The following is a 19,249-nucleotide window of genomic DNA, read 5'->3' on the forward strand; positions in this document are numbered from 1 at the left end:
TCTTTCCTCAGGAGGGACCCGGGTTACTGCTCCCAGGAGGAGGGAACAGATGTGGGAATACACAGCAACATCAGGGACCACAGCGGCTACCTCCAGACTCCTTGGAAACATTAAAAATGGAATAAGTTTCTCCTTTGTTTTTTTTCTTTCCCCCTTTTTTTTGGGAAGTTTAGTGTAGGGGAAATGGGCTTTTCTATTCTTTAAACTGCATTTTCCACATTGTTTTTTTCAAATTTTGGTGGATCTGAATTACTTTTTCCAACTAGACACATTCTAGACAAAATTTAACAGTAAAAAACAAGGAATAAATGAGAAGTTTAAAAAAAGCACCCCAAATTAGCTGCAGGAAAGATAATAAACAGCAAAACCCCAAACTGACTTATGTCCAAGCAGGTTTAAAGCCTTTCGCTGTCCCTGACCATGGTAGATTTTACAGACCTGAGCCTCCAGCAACACTTGTGCCTGTCACATGAGATTTCTGAAGCACCAAAGAAAATTCATTGTCTATTTTCTGTTTCCACTACCAGTCAAACATCTCATTTCCATGTTGATTTTTTCCACTGTGCACCTGTTTGCAACCCTAGGCTTCTAAATCCCTGTAAAATTCATTTCTCTCCTCAGTCCTTTTCTTTTCAGGGGAGGAGGGAGAGCAATAAAATAGCAATAAAAATGTTTTACAAGAAAGTGTGCAAGGTTAATGAGTGAGATTCATTCTGCATTACCCCACTGGACTCAAAGCAGATGTTTGCTTGGTCTTCGGAGAAAGTGATGTTAAAATTTCATGGGAAAACGGAAAACATCTGCTACTCACCTCTGTGTAAAATCTTCAGGCTCCATAAATAGGTCAGGCCTTTCACAACCTTTAGGTAAAAGAAAGGGAAAAAAAAATCACATTTTAGGGATTCCTGACAGGAAAAATTCCACACTTCAGCTGGGGTGGGAGATCAGAGAAGCCAGGTGTAAGAATGAAGGCAGGAGCAGGAAAAGGGGAGACCCCACCTCCCTCCCAGGTGAGCCCTGCTAAAAACCTGCAGCAGGTTCTTTATTAATGCACAAATTAATAATATACACGTTAACTTCTTGCCAGGAGCTGTAAGCTGAACTCAGCTGAGCTCACACCAAATCCCTTCAGGCATCTCAGTGGATCTTAAATTCACCTGCCCTTGCTGGGGTGTTAAAATTCACCAAGGCCAAAGGATGGAATGATTTGTCTTCTTGAAAAGGGCCAGAAACCAAGAAAATCTCTTAATAACCTCTTCCACTTCATCCTCCCTTCCCTTTTTTCCATTTGCTGCACCCTGTGCCTTTTCCTTTGCTTTCTTTTATTCACTCAATGCAAACGTGGAACTTTTCTTCTTGAGCTGTGAAAATTCCCTCCTTCTCCTCTCATTTTGGAGCAAACACTAATGCTGCTGCACCTCACAGCAGAGAAATGACAGCTCCTAAAACACAACTCCTAGAAGGAAATACAACTCCTAAAACCAAACACAATTCCTGAAATACAGCTCCTAGAAGCAAACACAATTCCTAAAATACAGCTCCTAGAAGCAAACACAATTCCTAAAATACAGCTCCTAGAAGGAAATACAACTCCTAAAAGGAAATTCCTAAAAGGAAATACAACTCCTAAAAGGAAATTCCTAAAAGGAAATACAACTCCTAAAATAAACTCCTAAAAGTGAATACAGCTCCCAAACCAGGGCAGGTTTCAAAATTTGCTCCTTCCACCACCAAAGCTGTTAAAGCCAAACTCCAAACCCAGTTACTGCAGTACAAAACTCAACCAGCACAAAACCGCAACCACAAAATTCCAGCCACTGCTGACCTCCCCAGCCCATCCCTGCTGGCTCTTTTAAACACTCTCCATCTCTGAGGTGAAATTTAATTCCATTTCCAAGAGGTTTTCCTCGCGGATCTCCAGAACAATGAAGCATTTCTGACACTGACACTAAAGCTGTGTGAGTTCTGCAGTCAAGACAATTCATTTTTTGTGCTCTGAGTAGCCCAAAATGAAATTATTTATGTTGCAGTGATCGAGCAGAAGTGCTAAAAATGATACAGAGTGATAGCAGAGAGCACAGTAATTTTCTGCCTTCCTCTTCGATTAGAAACTCTTTCAAAACTTAAAATTTATTCTATAAAAAAAATGATGTTGGTGGAATCAGAATCTTTTCGTAGAGCAAATAATGATGGTAGATCCCAAATAAATTGTTCTAGGAGATAATTCCTCCCGTAAACTCACTCCAAATCCAACCATCCCCGGGCTTCAGATGCTTTTTACCTTCAACAAAAGCTTTGGTCAAATTCTGCCTGCCCAGAGGTGTGGCTTGTTCACCTCAAGCCTTTCAAAAAGCTTGGATTTGATGATCTTAAAGGATTTTTTTCCAACCTTAATATTTCCATGATTCCATGGCTTATGAAAAGCAAATGGAAATTCTATCTACAGTGTTTTTGACATAATTACACCAGCAATAATATTAAAATAATAATAAATAACAAATAACAAGCAAATAAATATAAATAATAAAATTATTATTATTATTAATAAATAAAATAAATAATAATAATAAGTGTTGTACCAATGCAAAACTAAATCAAGGAGATGCAACATTTCAAGCTTCCTCCAATGGCCAAAGGGATTTTCAGAACAGTAAACTCTCTGATTATGAAAAATGTATTTAGACTATTGAAAATCTTTAAAACCATAGGAAATTATTTAGTTTAAAGCAAGCTTCCATTTTAAGAAAAAGGAAACATTTCTCAGGAAACAAATCAACAGCTGTGAGTTATTAAACATCTTTTTTATGGAACATGTGCTGGGTAAGCAGTGAGGGAAGCCATGGAATTAAGCAAACTCTCCCTTCAGCCTCTCTGGGTGTACAAAGGAACAAAAAAGGAGTTTTTCCCTTTATCCTGGGCTGTAAATCTGCTCACAGGAGCCCCCCAAATGGACTCAGCTTCTTACTCACTCCCCTTACATTTGCCTATTAGGGAAGGACTCTCAAGCATTAAATATTATTCTAAAACTGGAGGGGAGAATCTTTTGACTGAAGCTGGAGCAGGAATTATTGGTATTCAGTAAAGGAGGTTTTACAACAATGCCTTGACAAAGCCTTGACACAAAAAGTGCTTCCACCTGCTGTCAATCTCTCACTCTGCTGACAGTTCAAGTGCACATCCTTTCAGGGAGAACTTCAATCAACAGCAGTGCTCAGAACACAGAGCACAATGTCACTGCTCCAGGTATGGGAGGGAAAATAAATGTGTGAAGTGGCAAGCCCAGGCAGAGAGGGTTTGACAGCCCCAGCCCAGCTCAGGATGGAGCAGCACCACCCCAGGAGTGGCCACAGCATCACTCTGGGGCTCCCAAAATCTGCTTTTCCTTCAAAAATCATTCCAGCTCTCCATACAAATAAAAACAGGAGGAAGGAGAGGGATTTGGAGAGATTTCCCATTCTCACTGATGGTGTCTCACAAAGGGAACAGGCATGGATTTTAGGGTGAAGGCAGAGATCCCTCCACATCTCCTGAGAGAACTGGGATTGTCCAGCCTGGAGAACAGAAGCTCCAGGGTGACCCAACTGTGGCCTTGCAGTGCCTGAAGGAATCAAAACCAAAGACGGAGAGAGACAATTCCCAAGGCATGGAGGGACAGGACACAGGGAATGGCTTCAAACAGCCAGAGGGCAGAGCTGGATGGGACACTGGGAAGGAATTGCTCCCTGGCAGGGTGGGCAGGCCCTGGCACAGGTGCCCAGGGAAGCTGTGGCTGCCCCTGGATCCCTGGAATGTCCAAGGCCACCCTGGACAGGAAACCATTCCCTGTCTCCTGTCCCTTGTCCCCAGTCCCTCTCCAGCTCTCCTGGAGCCCCTTCAGGCCCTGCAAGGGGCTCTGAGCCCTCCCTGGATCCTTCCTTTCTCCAGGGGAACATTCCCAGCTCTCTGTAGCCCTTGGAGCAGCTCTGGGGCCTCTCTGGAATTGCTCCACATCCATGCCAAGTCTGGTTGCGAGGGCAGAAGATGAGAAAGACAAACCCAGTGGTCCCCGTTTGGGTTGGAAAAGCCCTCCCAGATCAACGAGTCCAAGCCCAGAAATCCCAAAGCTGGAGCCAGAGGAATGCTGGGATGCAGGGAATGCCTGCATGTGCTGCATCCTTTTCCTCTGGAAACAGTTTCACTTAAAAACTTCCACAAACTGCAATTAACAGATGTGCAGGTCACACATGTTACAAAGCAGCTTCCATAGATCCATGCACTGGACATGCCTTGGGAGAATAAAAAAAATAAAATGACTGTGGACATAAGGGAAAAAAAAAACAAAAACAAACTGGGGGGAAAAAATGGAATCTGCAGGTTTTGTCTACAAAATCCATCCATGGAGCTGCAGCTTTTGTCTGGCACTCTCCTCCTTCAGCAACCCCAGGGTCTGGGTGATCCCAAGGTGCTCAAGGGGATTACAAGGACTCAGCACAAAGGTGCCCCAGCCCCCAAAAAAGGCTCTGCTGCCCCCTCAGACACAGCGTGGGGAGGCTCAAAGGAGCCAGAGAGAAATTCCAGGGAAAACAAAAGGCTTCTGCTGCCTCCTTCCAACAATTCCACTGTGCCAAAAATCAGCACCAGAGCAGAGGAGCTGCCAGGGCTGGTTCAGCCTCAGTGCTCACCTTCTGCTCCCAGAGCAGCAGAAAAGGGTGAAGCTTCACTCCTCTGAAGCTCCTTTGTTCCCCTCCTTCCTGAGCCCCTGCTCTGCAGTGGGCACAGGAAGCAGGGAATAAAAACTAGGAAAAGTGAAACCTCCACCTCATGGAGTCAGGCTCCCAGGCAGGAAATAAAATAACTAGGAAAAGTGAGATATCCATGTCAGGGAGTCAGGCTCCCAGGCTGACTGATCAGGGACAAAATGACCCCGAGGGGAATGAAAAAATCCAGATATGGAGACACAAAAGGTGGGGCTGGAGCAGCAGCATTAGGGATGAGAGGAAAATTGGAGGAGAACACCTGTGGAATAGCAAGGGGAGGATGGGGGAGAGATAAAACCAAGGTGTGGATGGATTAAACCCACACCAAGATCAGGAAAAGGAGAAGGAATGAGCAGCCAAAGGAATGCTGGAAGCCCATCCCAGGAAAATGGGGTACTGTGAGCAACTTCCCACTCACTGCTCCAGAGGGGAGAGGAGATGAAAGATTTTCCCTCTGAACCGAGGTGAAAAGCACTCAAACTCCACAAGGAACTGCCAGGTACATAATGAGCAGATTTGAAGCTGCTCAGAGGAAACAGCATCAGAGAGGGATGCTCATCACCCTGGGCAGGCCACACAAATTAGGAGGAGAGGAGAGCTGTGAATTACAATGAACAGAGACTAAATAGCTGCCTGTGTTGGATTAAAGGATTTAAATTGTCAGCTTGATGTATAATGAATGTGAAAAGCCAGCACTTAATTAAATGGCACATGATAGAATAACTTTGTTATGCTTTAAACTGCTTAAGTTATCAAAGTATTCCTTGTATTTGGCAATTGTTTTGAGGTATCTCCTTCCCTGGTGAGATCCACTGAGACAGTGGTCATTACCCTCTGTTCGGCTGTGGGGAAAGATGGATTTTTTTGAACTTGTACATTTTCTGTTGCTCTGTAATTTGAGTTTTCAATCATGGCCAGTGAATTTTTAGCAGCTGAAGGCTGCAGAGCCCCAAGGATGAGCAACCAGGGGCTTTAAGGATCCCAGTGTCAACACCTCAAGACCAAACCCAGGAGATCTGAGGGTTCTTCTGACAGCACAGCCTCACCACCCCAAAAATGACCCCAATTAACCCTTCCCTGGAGCTGCTCAGGTGTGGAAGGGGTGAGAGACCAGCCCGTGGCCAGCTCTGGCTTGTGCCAAGGGAAAAACCTCATCCTCCTCACCAGCCTTGAGCAGAACACAGAAAATCTGTTCTGCCTCTGCATTTTGGTGGCAGGAACCAACTCAACCCTCCAAGCCCTCAAGGAAAACCCATGGAGCAACCAAAGAGAGAGGGGGTTGGAAAACCAACCCTCTGGACAGAATAAGGACAGCCAGGATGGAAATCACACACTCGGGGACAAAGGATACCCAGAGGGCTCCTGAGCCACCTCCTGAAGGCACCAGAGAGAGCAGAAGGGCTTAAGGGGCTGATTAAAGAAAGAATTCAATAAATCAAGGTGATTAAAAGCACTGTTCCATCCTGATGGGAAGAAATGCTGACAAGAAGGGACGTGACCAAACAGATTTCCAGCAAATTCTATTGTTTCTATATCCCGCTCAATTTACCCCATCCTTTCACACAGATTTGTGTAACAGAATCCTGGAATGGGTTGGGTTGGGAGGGACCTTAAATCCCATCCAGTGCCACCCCTGCCATGGCAAGGACACCTCCCACTGTCCCAGGCTGCTCCAAACCCCATCCAACCCGGCCTTGGGCACTTCCAGGGATCCAGGGGCAGCCCCAGCTGCTCTGGGAATTCCATCCCAGTCCTTCCTCGCCCTCACAGGCAACAATTCCTTCCCAAAATCCATCTAAATCTCCACTTTTTCACTCCGCAGCCATTCCCTGTGTGATGTCCCTCCATCCCTTGTCCCAAGTCCCTCTCCAGCTCTCTTTGGAACCTTCTCCTCTCCAGGCTGGACCATCCCAGCTCCCACCTTTTCCTCAGGAAAGTCCCATCCCTCTCAGATCCCATGAACCTCCGGAGGTTGTGGTGGTCATTCCCAAGGAAGTTTTCCTTCATCCCAGAGCCCCTGAGCACAGGGGATGGTTTGGAGGAGCAGGAGAGAGGAAGGACCCTCCTCTCACAGGGATCCTGGAGCTGCCCCGGCCTCCCAGTGAACACCCAAATCCAGATTTTTCACCCCCACAGTCAAAAACTGAGAGATAAAAAGCAATAAATTACTCACAGCCACCGCTATCCTTCCGAGAACGTGTTCTGGAATTTTTCTATAAACATCCAGAGACCCCCCTGCAGGGACAAACAGCACGTGCTCAGGTGGTGCCAGATGAAACAGTGCCCCAGATTTGAAGCCCCAAGGGTTTTCTAGGCCTTGGTTATTAATAAAAACACCATCAGTGACAGAGCAATAACTGTGGCAGAAATAACTGACCTTAAAAACCTCCCAAACTCTGCATAAACACACAAAACAGCACTCGGGGAGCTTCTTACCACATCCCTGATTTTTGCTTGTAGCACTGATACTCAGGAAGCAGCAGTGACAAAATGTTAGAAAACCTTCCAGTCACAAATATCAACATTAAAGAACTCCAAAGCACGTGGAAAACTGTCTTGGGGATAACAAAATTATCCCAAAAAGCAGATTTCAAGGTCCAAAGTATCCCAGCTCTTGTCCTCAAAAGCTGGTGCTACCATTCTGTGGTAGCCAACATTTACACCCAAGATTAAAAGGATATAAATATCCAGTTAAATGGATATAAATAGCCATTGAAATGGATATAAATATCCAATTAAACAGGTATAAATAGCCATTGAAATGGATATAAATATCCATTTTATATCCATGATTAAAGCCATCTCCTCCTGACATCACACCAGGGAGGGTTTGGCCGTGTCCACACCGACACCTGAAATAAAATTCCTGGAGTTCCTGGGGAAGCAGTTGACGTTTTCCCAGTAAATCCAGAATGGAAAAGAACCCTGCACAGCCCTGTGAGCATGCCCCATTCCTGGGGACATGGGATTCCCTCTAAAAGCCCTACAGAAATTCCCAAGGGACTGGGAAACCTCCCTTCTCTCCTGCAAAAAAAAACAAAACAAAACAAAACAAAACAAAAAAACCTCACGCTCAAACCACAGTCCAAAATGTTCCTGGGCTGAAATACAAATTCTTAAGGCAAGGAAAGAAATTTCAAATTAACAATCTGACAAATGAAGTAAATAAATGGACAAAGAAATTGCAGGCAGAGGATGAAAAACTGAAAGAGAGGAGGTTGGGGTGGGATATTGGGGGTTTTTGGTGGTTTTTATCCCTCGTCGTCTCCACTGTCAGAAACAAACTCAGTTTGTCTTTTGATTCCAAGGGGCTGAAACTCCCTTCCTTCACTAATTTTATCTTTCAGCTGGTGTTGTCCACACTGCCCATGGATTAGAATTAATCCCAGTTTTAAAAGGAAATATAAATGCTGTAGGATGGAAATTTGAGGTTGGAGCTGCACAGATGCTCACTGCTCACTACAAACCCAGACAGAAATCACATGCTGCTGGTTCTTTATATCCTTATATTTTGTACCAAAAAAAGCCTCTTCACACCCCAAAATGCCAAACTTGGCAGGAAAAATGAAGGAAAGCACCTTTTTGTAAAAAAAAAAAAAAAAAAGTGGAAATCAGGAGTTTTTCTGGGAAAAAAAATAATCTGTAAAAAAACCAAACTTTTCCAAATCCAAAAACTTCAGCTCCCTGTACAGACATCCAGGAGCTGTAGAGACATCCAGGCACACTCTGATCACCTTGATCACCTGCACATCCTCTTTTCCAAGGAGAACTGAGCAGGAATCCAGCACTTTCAAGGGCAAGAGGCCAGCAAGTGAAAAGCAACAAGGCATTTCAGCACCTTTATCTAGAACATCAACTTTATTCCAAATACAAAGGGGCAAAGCCCAGAAAAACTCATTTCTCATCTCTGCTGCTCTTTAAAATCGATGGGCAGGGGGGAGATCCAGGCCAGTTCAGCCTCAGGGCTGTGGTAGTTGAAGGTGTAATTTGGTTTTGGTCTGATGACTTGAAATTTTTTGGCTAATGCACTAATTAATGTGCTGGGTTTTAGTGTTGGTTAACCCCTAGTGCACTTACTAGGATGTACTTTTCCATTTTTTGTTGTGAGACAGGGTTAGGAGGAAGGTAAAGCAGCCTCAAAAAATTGTTGAGCAGCTTTTTCCTTTCTGATGGGTAAAATCCTTTGGGGTTTATGGTGCATTTTGTTTTCTCCCTGTTAAAAATCATGTTATTACTTTTCTTTCCCCCCTTTTACACTTGCACCTCCCTCCCAGTGCTGGCTGCACTCCGTTCCCTCAGATTCTCTGGATGAAAAAGTGTTTTATTCAAGGTTTTATTAAAAAAACCCACACCCACAAGTTAAATTCTTCCTTTCTGATGGGTAAAGCCCTTTAGGGTTTATGGTGCATTTTGTTTTCCCTGTTAAAATCATGTTAATGGGTTTGGGGATTTTTTTTCCTGCCACAAAGTGAATTATTTGGGAGATCTTCCACACCTTGATACCCAGCTTAACTGAACCTTTGTGGAAAACCTGGCAAGGGCATTAAATGCTGGTTCCTGGGGAAATCCTGGTGGGAGAGCAGGCTCTGGCTCCATGGGGAAAGTTGGGAAAAGCCTGAGACACACAGGGACAGCATCTGTCACAAAAACCCCTCAAAGCCACCAGAAAGGGTCACAGACTGCTGCACCAGGGCACTGTCCCTGCTCCTCCTCAGGAATATCCCAAATTCACACACAGCACAGGTCACAAACTGCTGCACCAGGGCACTGTCCCTGCTCCTCCTCAGGAATATCCCAAATTCACACACCAGAAAGGGTCACAGACTGCTGCACCAGGGCACTGTCCCCGCTCCTCCTCAGGAATATCCCAAATTCACACACCAGAAAGGGTCACAGACTGCTGCACCAGGGCACTGTCCCTGCTCCTCCTCAGGAATATCCCAAATTCACACACCAGAAAGGGTCACAGACTGCTGCACCAGGGCACTGTCCCTGCTCCTCCTCAGGAATATCCCAAATTCACACACCAGAAAGGGTCACAAACTGCTGCACCAGGGCACTGTCCCTGCTCCTCCTCAGGAATATCCCAAATTCACACACCAGAAAGGGTCACAGACTGCTGCACCAGGGCACTGTCCCTGCTCCTCCTCAGGAATATCCCAAATTCACACACCAGAAAGGGTCACAGACTGCTGCACCAGGGCACTGTCCCTGCTCCTCCTCAGGAATATCCCAAATTCACACACCAGAAAGGGTCACAGACTGCTGCACCAGGGCACTGTCCCTGCTCCTCCTCAGGAATATCCCAAATTCCCCAGCAAAGGGCTGGCACACCTCTGTAGTGCCAGGCTGTGGGGTCAGGGATGGCTTTGGGGCGAGGATTCTCGTGGGGAGGAACAAAAGGGACTCCAAAAGGAACTCGGCAGCGAGCTGGGAAACAGCTGGGCTGGAAAATAACTCCTTGCCTGGTAATTAAGAGACCATTTCCACTGCAAACACCCAGGACATTGGGTTAATAGATTTCTTGAAAGGAAAAGCTGTTTTGGCTATCAAAACACTACAAGTGAGGAACAGCTGTTTTGTCAGCGAGGACAGATTGCACGGGAGGCTCAAATATCAAACCACAAATTAAGGCTGCCTTTATTCCTCTTCTATTTACATTTTCCATAAAAGTAAGTGAAGTTCCACGCAGGGAAAATGCAGAATATCTCCCAACCCCAATTCCAACCTGCTCTGGTTTCTTAATTACCTGCAATATTATTAATACTCCACATTTTTGAGTCTTACTGTTGCATTTCAATCTACCAAAAAAATCTTTTCTCATTTAATTACTTAGCAATCAAAAGCAAACTGGATCCACTACTCACCATCCATGAACTCTGTGCACAATGAAATCCTGTTTTCTACAAAAAAAGCACCATAAAATCCTATGATATACGAGGAGTCACACTGGGAAAAGAGAGGAGACAAGCATGAGGCTGTTTTAAAATCTGCTGTAAGAAGACTGAGGTAAAAATAATTCCAATGTTAAAATCCACATACCTTGTAAAGAATTTCTAACTCTGACATGATCTGCTTCTGGAGCTCCAGTGTTATATCCAAGGGTATGACCTGAAACACAGAAATACACAGAGCTCATGTGAAAGGGAAGTGAATTATTCAAAATAAAACCCCCGAAGATCCATGGAATAATGATCATTGTGGGGTAACAAGAAGGAGAGGAACAGGTGGAAAGAATATTTTAACAGGGAGGAAATTTTCTCACCATCCCAACTGCCCAGCAGGACCAAAGCACCAGGGACTGCAGCCAAAGTGGGCTGCACTTCCTGGAGCTGGAAATTCCCAGGATTTTTCAGGCACTGAAGGTCAAACTGAACACAGAATTTCTTGCCACAGTTCTTGGAAGACTTGAGAACCCAATTATTAAGCTCTGCTTTACAAACCAAACTGGCCTCAGTGCTTTGAGGCAGGCTCAGTCTGCCCCCACCCAACACTTCAGTGTTAATACTTCATTAAAGTATTTAATACTTCAAGCTGAAGGGAAGCAGAATTCAGTCCGTTTTCAGAATCAGCAGAATAAACACTCCAGGAATAGTGCTGACAGAACAGAACAGAACACGGGGAGCCCATTTCCAACACAGCTCCAAAATCTGTCTCCAGGAAAAACCAATAACCTGCCTCTTCCCAGAGCTGCTCCGGGGTTATTTATAAAAGCTGCCACTAAACTAAATTGTAAGTGGAGTACAGGGCTGCCAAGAAACATTTAACACACTTGTCCAGATCAATAATCATTTGCCAACAATATTCACTTTCATTTTTTCCAGTGTGAAAAGCTCAGAAATTCATCTGCTGGGATCCCAGCAGAGGTGTTCTTTGAATTTCACCAAATTCCATCTTGTCAGTGGTGTCAAATCAAAATTTTATCTCACTCACCTGTAATCCCAGCGAGGAATTTCTCTGAGCCCAGGATCAAAAATATCCCTGACATCCCCAAGCCAGGCCTAGAATGAGGAAAGGTCTGGGGCTCATTTGCATTAACCCTAATTACCAACATCCCAATAATGAGGATAACCTGGGAAAGAAAGGTTTTGCCTTTCCAGGTGGTCAGGACACCAAGGGAAGAGCACAGACAGAGGAATTACAAGATTATTTCACCCCAAAATTAATTAGGGGTGAATCACCTCCTCTCCAGAATTATTTTACAGTTTTCTTCCAGCTGGAAATGTGTGGCCTGTGTGACCCCACCTGATGCCAAGCCTTGGAGGAAATTTCTTTATTTACAGCACAAAAAGAGGAAAAAAAATATTTATATCTCACCTTAACCTGCATTTATCATCTCCTTCTATATGAAATTTCCAAACCTATTTTGTAGAGGTAAAAACAACTTCCAGGGATTCATGAGGTGACATTTTCCAGCATGGGCTGGAACTGTGTTAAAGCAAAAAAACCTAAAAAAACCCAAAAAAACCCCAAAGTATCTCCTCAGAGTAATTGCTGCTGAGGATGAAGCTGGGAATGAAGGTCAGGATGCAAATTCCTGCAATCCTGGAATGGTTTGGGTGGGAAAGGCCCTCAAAGGGATCTCATTCCACCTCCCCCATCCCAGGGTGCTCCAAGCCCTCTGCAGCCTGGCCTTAGGCACTCCAGGGATGGAGAACATTCAATAATTGTTTGGTTTTTTTTTCCCCTAAATCAAGAATGTTGCAGCACCGATCGTTATTTCCCTGGGATCCCCTGAGTCACACCAGGGTCACACCTGGGTGAAATGCTTGAGCTGGGGATGGATGTTGGACCAGAAGGACTTTTTAAAAATGAATTTAAACGACATGCAAGTCCTCTGGGAAGCCCTCTGATCTTCCCAGTAAAGCTTTTGCCCAAAATTCAGTGATTTTGGAGCCCTCAGGCCCAGGGAAAAGGGTGAACTTTGGGGTTGAGCTGGGAATGGATGTTGGACCAGAAGCATGCAACTCCTCTGGGAAGTCCTCTAATCTTCCTGAGCAACCTGCATCTTCATAATGGACTTTTTGCCCAAAATTCAGCGATTTTGGAGCCCCACTCATGCCCAGGGTGAAGTCTGGAGAGAGGGATGCACCTGAGGCATCTCCAGGGCTCCCCCCAGCACCCAGCAGGCTGAGCTGTCAGCCGGAGCTGAGTGAGCGAATTATCATTCACTCCCTGCTCCATCGGAATTAGGGAGAGGCCGTTAAAATATCCAGAATAAACGCAGCAATTCATCACGGGCTGTCACGGGGGCCTAAATCCACTCGCTGCCTCCACTGCAGGGAAGCAGAGCAAAAAGCACAGGTCAAATTCAGATGTTCTGCTTTGTTTTCATTAAGACATCGTTGTCTCCTACGGTACGCGCGGCTCAAAGGAAATTTGGGGTACTGGGGGCAGGGTAAAATGAGAATGGAATGGAATTCCAGCTAAAAGCGGTGGGGGAAAGGCAAAAAGCACTGCAGACTCGGGGTTTTCACTGGGATCTCCCCCCTGAAACAGGAAAAAGTCACCGGGAAAAAGGGAGAAAGTCCTCTGGAGGTTAAGGTTTTGTAAAATTAGGAATTTGGTGCAACACTGGGGGATTGTGTTACGGGGCGTTAGCACTGGGTTCATTACACAGCAGCTGGAAGTGCTGGAATCAACAGGTTTTTGGTTATCTTGTGCAATTAAATCTGTGTTTTATTATTTAAAAAACCCCAAAATGCAGAATTCTGCTTTCCCAGATCCCTCAGTGACATTCCTACCTCCTGCTTTTTATTATTAGGTAAACTCATAATTGTGTCTAATTATATATAAACACAATTACATATAATTTAATATATAATATGCCTATATATTATATAATTTATTTATAATATAGATTATATAACATATATTAGAAGAAATTTAATGAATTATTTTTTATTACAATGCAAAATCATAATTATGTGTAATTATAATACAAGTATATACAGTTTAAAATATATTAGATATAAATTATTTATAATATAGATTATATAATATATAATAGAAGGAATTTAATTAATTACTGTTTGTTACTATTTATAATCAGAATTATGTATCATTATAATACCATTGTATATAACTTAATGTATAATATAAATTATATTTTTATATATATATCTAAAATATATGATATTTTATATATTAAATAAATTATTTATAATATAGATAAAATATATAATGTGTACTATATGTTATTTTCTATATTTTCTACATTTAATACACATTTTTACAGAAATATTTAATAATTTATTTAAGCAATTTTTTAAACAGCAACTCCACAATCACCACCAGAGCAGCCCTCCCAACCTCCAGCTCATCAGCACCTTACTTTTAACCACGACAACCCAATTTTACATTTAGTATCCCCAAATATTTAAATTCCCACCGAACGAAATAAAAATAAAATTAAAATAAATTTACAATAAAATGATAAAAAATTATAAAAATAAAATGAAATAAAATAAATTGAATTGAAATAAAATAATTAAAATAAAATAATAAAAATTTAAAAAAATTCAAATAATATGAAATAAAATAAAATAGAATAAAAATAAAATAAAATAATAAAAATGAAATTAAATAAATAAAATCAAATAAAATATTAAAAATAAAATAAAATAAAATACAATAAAATAAAATAAAATACAATACAATACAATAAAATGCAGCAGGCCCAGCAGGAGCAGAACACTGCAGAGTTCCCATTCCCACATCTCCAGGTTTTATCTCCTCGTCCCCCAGGACACCCAGCCCTGGGGGCTCCAGGGAAAGGAGCTGGAATTGCTGGGAACGGGGTTGGCCCCAGGGAGGAGATTTCACTCACCTGCCCAGGGGGGACTCCTCCCTCCTGCCTGCATCCCCTGCAGCTCCTGCATCCCCTGAATCACCTGAATTCCTTGCATCTCCTGCATTCCCTAAATTCCCCCCCATTCCCAGCATCCCCTGCAGCTCCTGCATCCCCTGAATCACCTGAATTCCTTGCATCTCCTGCATTCCCTAAATTCCCCCCCATTCCCAGCATCTCCTGCAGCTCCTGCATTCCCTCCATCTCCTGCATTCCCCGAATTCCCCTGAATTCCCTGCAGCTCCTGAATTCCCTGCATCCCCTGCATCCCCTGCACTCCCTGAATCTCCTACATTCCCCGAATTCCTTGAATCTCCTGCATTCCCTGATTCCCTGCATTCCTTCAATCTCCTGCATTCCCTGATTCCCTGCATTTCCTTCAGCTCCTGCATTCCCTGATTCCCTGCATTCCTTCAATCTCCTGCATTCCCTGATTCCCTGCATTTCCTTCAGCTCCTGCATTCCCTGATTCCCTGCATTCCTTCAATCTCCTGCATTCCCTGATTCCCTGCATTTCCTTCAGCTCCTGCATTCCCTCCATCTCCTGCATTCCTTGGATTCCCCTGAATTCCCTGCAGCTCCTGAATTCCCTGCATCCCCTGCATTTCCTGCAGCTCCTGCATTCCCTGAATTCCCGTCCATTCCCAGCATCTCCTGCATTCCCTGAATCTCCTGAATTCCCTGCTATGCCTGCATTCCCTGAATTCCCTGCAGCTCCTGAATTCCTTGAATCTTCTGCATTCCCTGCATTCCCTGCATTCCCCTCCATTCCTTGCATCTCCAGCATCCCCAGCATCTCCTGCATCCCCTGCATTCCCAGCATCTCCTGCATTCCCTGAATCTCCTACATTCCCCAAATTCCCTGCATTCCCTGAATCTCCTGAATTCCTTGCATCTCCTGCATTCCCTGAGCTTCCTGCATTCCCTGCATCTCTTGCATTCCCCGAATTCCCTACCGCTCCCGAATTCCCTGCATCTCCTGCATCTCCTGCATCCCCTGCAGGCCGGGTCTGAGGGCACCTCCAGCCCCAGACCGGGATGGAGCTTGGAAAAGCCAATTTGAGGAAGCAGTGGAGCTTTTTTTGATAAATTCGGGAAGCTTAAGTTCTTAAAAAAGAATATTTATTGTGTTTTGTGTCCTTCTGGGCCTGTCACTCAGACTCAGAGAACCCCTGTCTAACCATTCATTTCAGGATGCACTGGAGCTTCTTTAGACCCACAACGATAGTTTTAATTAAAATTTAATTATAATAAATAAACAATACATAATTTATAATTCAAATATATAATAAATACATAATAAAATATTATACATCGATTCTATAATAATTATTTTATGTTATTATATTATTAAATATCATTATAAATTCTATATTATTATAGTATTTAATTATGCATTATAATATATCATTATATATTAATTAAATTATGATAATGACATAATATATAATTAATCTATTTGTTTTTATAAATATATAATAAATCACAGAACATTATATAACAACATAGCAATCTATTTATTGATTTTAATAAAATATTGTCCAAATACTATTCATTATAAATAATGAACATAATGTATTATAATGATATCATAAATAATATTTATTACATTTTCTGTCCTTTTGTCCTCTTAGAATGCAGAGGATTCCTGCCCAACCACTCCTGACAGTCTGGAAAGCTTGGATACCACTCAGAAGGATTTTCCAAGGGACATTCCCCAGACCTTTTCCAAGTTTCTCTAATTAGGAGTTTTCAGGATTTTATTTCTGTGTTTTCCACAGGTTTCAAATCCAGCACGAAGAATTCACAGGAAAATCAATTTTTTTTTCCTACTGGAATGAAAGGATTTCTGTGATCCTCAGGTAAAGCCCAAACTGGGCAAAATCTCCCTAAAATTATTTACAATTTTAATAAATTTTAATAAATTTTACACAGCTGGAGCCACACCTGAGCCCAAAGCTGAAGTCAAACCACACAAATTTTGCCCAATAAACAGAATTATTTCATTTAAATCCCGTTAAACCTTTCATTTTTAAATTTCATTTCAATCCTGCCTTAAGCTCTCAGCTTCCACCATTCCTCCTCTCCCATTCTCTCAGTTTATCTCAATTATCCCAGAATTTATGGATTAGAGGTTGGGAAAAATAAATAAAAGCCCATTTATTTTCCCAGATTTTTAAGCAATTATTCCATAGGCTGTATTTTAAAATTTACCCTTTTTCAGATCACCAACTATTAACTGGAATTGCATGAATGCAACAATTTGTTTTTCCAAATCTCCGCTGACAAAGTGGTCAAGTGGAAAAAACATTGTAAAATTACATTTTTTGGCTTCTTTTTGTGCAGATGAGCTAATAATAATTACTATACCTATTAATTAATATAATACATAATTAAAATTTCATTAATAAGATAATTAATAATTTCATTTACAAGCGTAATTTCATTCACAAATTGCATCCAAGAGCTCCCACGCTGTTGCTATTATTTTATCCCAGTTTTAAGTGAATTTCAGAGAAAACTGGGATTTTTCCTGACCATAAAATTCCACAAATTCCAGGTTTAATCAAGGAGCCCAACTGCCCTTGGAAACATCCGTGGAGATATCAAAATGTGGGATTTTCAGTCAATTCCCTGGGGGAAAATCCTGAATTTTGGGAATCTGAGCTCATTGGGAATGACTCAATTTACAGTAAATAAAGAAAGAAATACATTTCCTGTGAATAAATTAATTAATGCAATCAATCAAATTTAGAGCCAAAAATCAGAGGGAAGGGAAGGAAAGCAAGGGTGGAGAAAAAATGGGAAAAAATAAAATATCTGGAATGTCTTACCTTCACTGCCAGGATCTTTCCACTACGGACATGGTGAGCCCTGGGTGAGGAAAAAATTCAAGAATTTGAGATTATATAAAATTCCCTCTGTGAGGATGTGCAATATAAATGCACTCATTTCACAGAAAAATGAATTTTACCTCATGGATTTTATGTAAATTCAATTTTATCCAGCATTTCTAAAGGAAAACAAGGGATCAAAAATATATTTACACGGGAGCCTTTTGTCGGGGTTTGTATCTTTATTTTTGATACAAAAAACACACACTGAAGGCTTTGATACAGCAGAAAAATAAACTACAAATGGGAATTTACCAGAATAATTTAAAATTAAGTCCAACCTTAAATCTTTGAGTCCAACCTTGAATTTATCCATTTTCCCGTTTTCTTTCAATGGAATTAATTAAGGCCATCACCATTATTCAGAATTTTCACGGAAAATCAGGATTATCTCAGTCCCATGGGTATTTCCAGAGACAAGCAGCTTCACCAAATAAATGGAATTAAAACAGAGTATGGCCAATTCTTTCTCAGAACTGAAGGACCCACAGAAAACCTCGGCAAAATTCAATTTCTGCATTTATTTGATGATCAGAGGGTGCATATAAAAACAGAAAGAATTATTGCTGATGTTCATATGTACCCTAAATAATTTTCCAGGGTATTTCAACAGCAGTTTGTCGTAATTTCTGAGGAGAAACACCCATAATTGGCTATTAAACAATGACTTGAATATTTCTAACCATGAAAACATGAGAAAATAAAGGAAGTAAAATAAAAAAAAAAAAAAAACTCAAAATCCAATGTAATTTTGCATAAAAACAAAACCATTAAAGGTTTTCCTCTTCACTGGTTTTACTGCCTCACTCTGATTTATGGCAGCATTGGTAGAGATGTGGCACTAACTTTAAAGAATTCCAATATTTTACCTCCCTGTACCTCCAGCAATTATTACTGAAGAAGAAAAGCTTTAACAGTTGGGGTTTTTTTTTTGCATGTAAAATCACCCTCAGACCGGGCAAAAATGTCATTTAATCTTATTTATAACCCTGAGCGTTCCCCTAATTTCTGGTAATGGCTTGGAAATTCCTAAAAACTTCACCTTAATTTAATAACTCCTGGATGAACATTTATGCAACGGAGTGGCACCAGATTTTAGGGGAGAAAAAAACAGATTTTAACAAGGCAGAGGGGAAAAAAATCAGTGTAAAAATGAGATTATCCATGGGAACTTTGATAGAACAGGAGCTGAACCCATGAATCCACAAATCCACAAATCCATGAGCTCTGGGGGTCAACCAACAGTGGGGAAACATCCTGGATGTCAGATGATCTCCCAGATTTAAGGGAGGGAAAAAAAGAGTTTAGTAAGGCAGAGGGGAAAAAAATCAGTGTAAAAAATGAAATTATCCATTGAAACTTTGATAGAGCTGAACCCACAAATCCATGAGCTCTGGGGATCAACCAACACTGGGAAAACATCCTGGATTTCAGATGATTTCCCAGATTTAAGGGAGGGAAAAAAAGAGTTTAGTAAGGCAGAGGGGGAAAAAATCAGCGTAAAAAATGAAATTATCCATTGGAACTTTGATAGAGCTGAACCCATGAATCCAACAGCGGGGAGACATCCTGGGTTTGGGATGAGCAGGAACGAGGGATGGAGAGGGTGGGAAGGGATGCTCCACCTCTGCTGGGTTAATTGGGACCTCTCTGGGCACCTTAATGAGCTCATCAGGAAAGCTGATCCTTTTTCCATGGGAGAGCTCTCCCGTTTCAGAGCAAATGGAAGGGCAGAGTTGATGATTTAATTATGATGCACGCCAATTCAT

At 42.1% G+C, this 19,249-nt stretch overlaps 1 protein-coding gene and 1 long non-coding RNA gene across 13 annotated transcripts in view; one reads left to right on the forward strand and one right to left on the reverse strand.

The window, feature by feature from the left end:
- Positions 1 to 19,249, forward strand: part of LOC137481673 (uncharacterized) — a 358,787-nt gene that overhangs the window by 112,125 nt on the left and 227,413 nt on the right. The gene's annotated exons all lie outside the window — the stretch shown is intronic.
- Positions 1 to 19,249, reverse strand: part of MAP2K5 (mitogen-activated protein kinase kinase 5) — a 136,046-nt gene that overhangs the window by 71,094 nt on the left and 45,703 nt on the right. For all 12 annotated transcript variants that reach the window (XR_011003580.1, XM_068203505.1, XM_068203506.1 and 9 more), the window contains 5 exons: positions 17,421 to 17,460; positions 10,779 to 10,847; positions 10,604 to 10,685; positions 6,910 to 6,971; positions 812 to 860 (listed from right to left, as the gene is read on the reverse strand). Coding sequence is in view for 11 of the 12 variants with exons in the window: in XM_068203505.1 (XP_068059606.1) it covers positions 812 to 860; positions 6,910 to 6,971; positions 10,604 to 10,685; positions 10,779 to 10,847; positions 17,421 to 17,460 (302 nt within the window). In the remaining variant the exon portion in view is untranslated. The remainder of the gene's footprint in view (positions 1 to 811; positions 861 to 6,909; positions 6,972 to 10,603; positions 10,686 to 10,778; positions 10,848 to 17,420; positions 17,461 to 19,249) is intronic.

The sequence above is a fragment of the Anomalospiza imberbis genome, chromosome 13 (genome assembly GCF_031753505.1).
Source record: "Anomalospiza imberbis isolate Cuckoo-Finch-1a 21T00152 chromosome 13, ASM3175350v1, whole genome shotgun sequence".
In the NCBI taxonomy this organism is placed as follows: Eukaryota; Metazoa; Chordata; class Aves; order Passeriformes; family Viduidae; genus Anomalospiza; species Anomalospiza imberbis.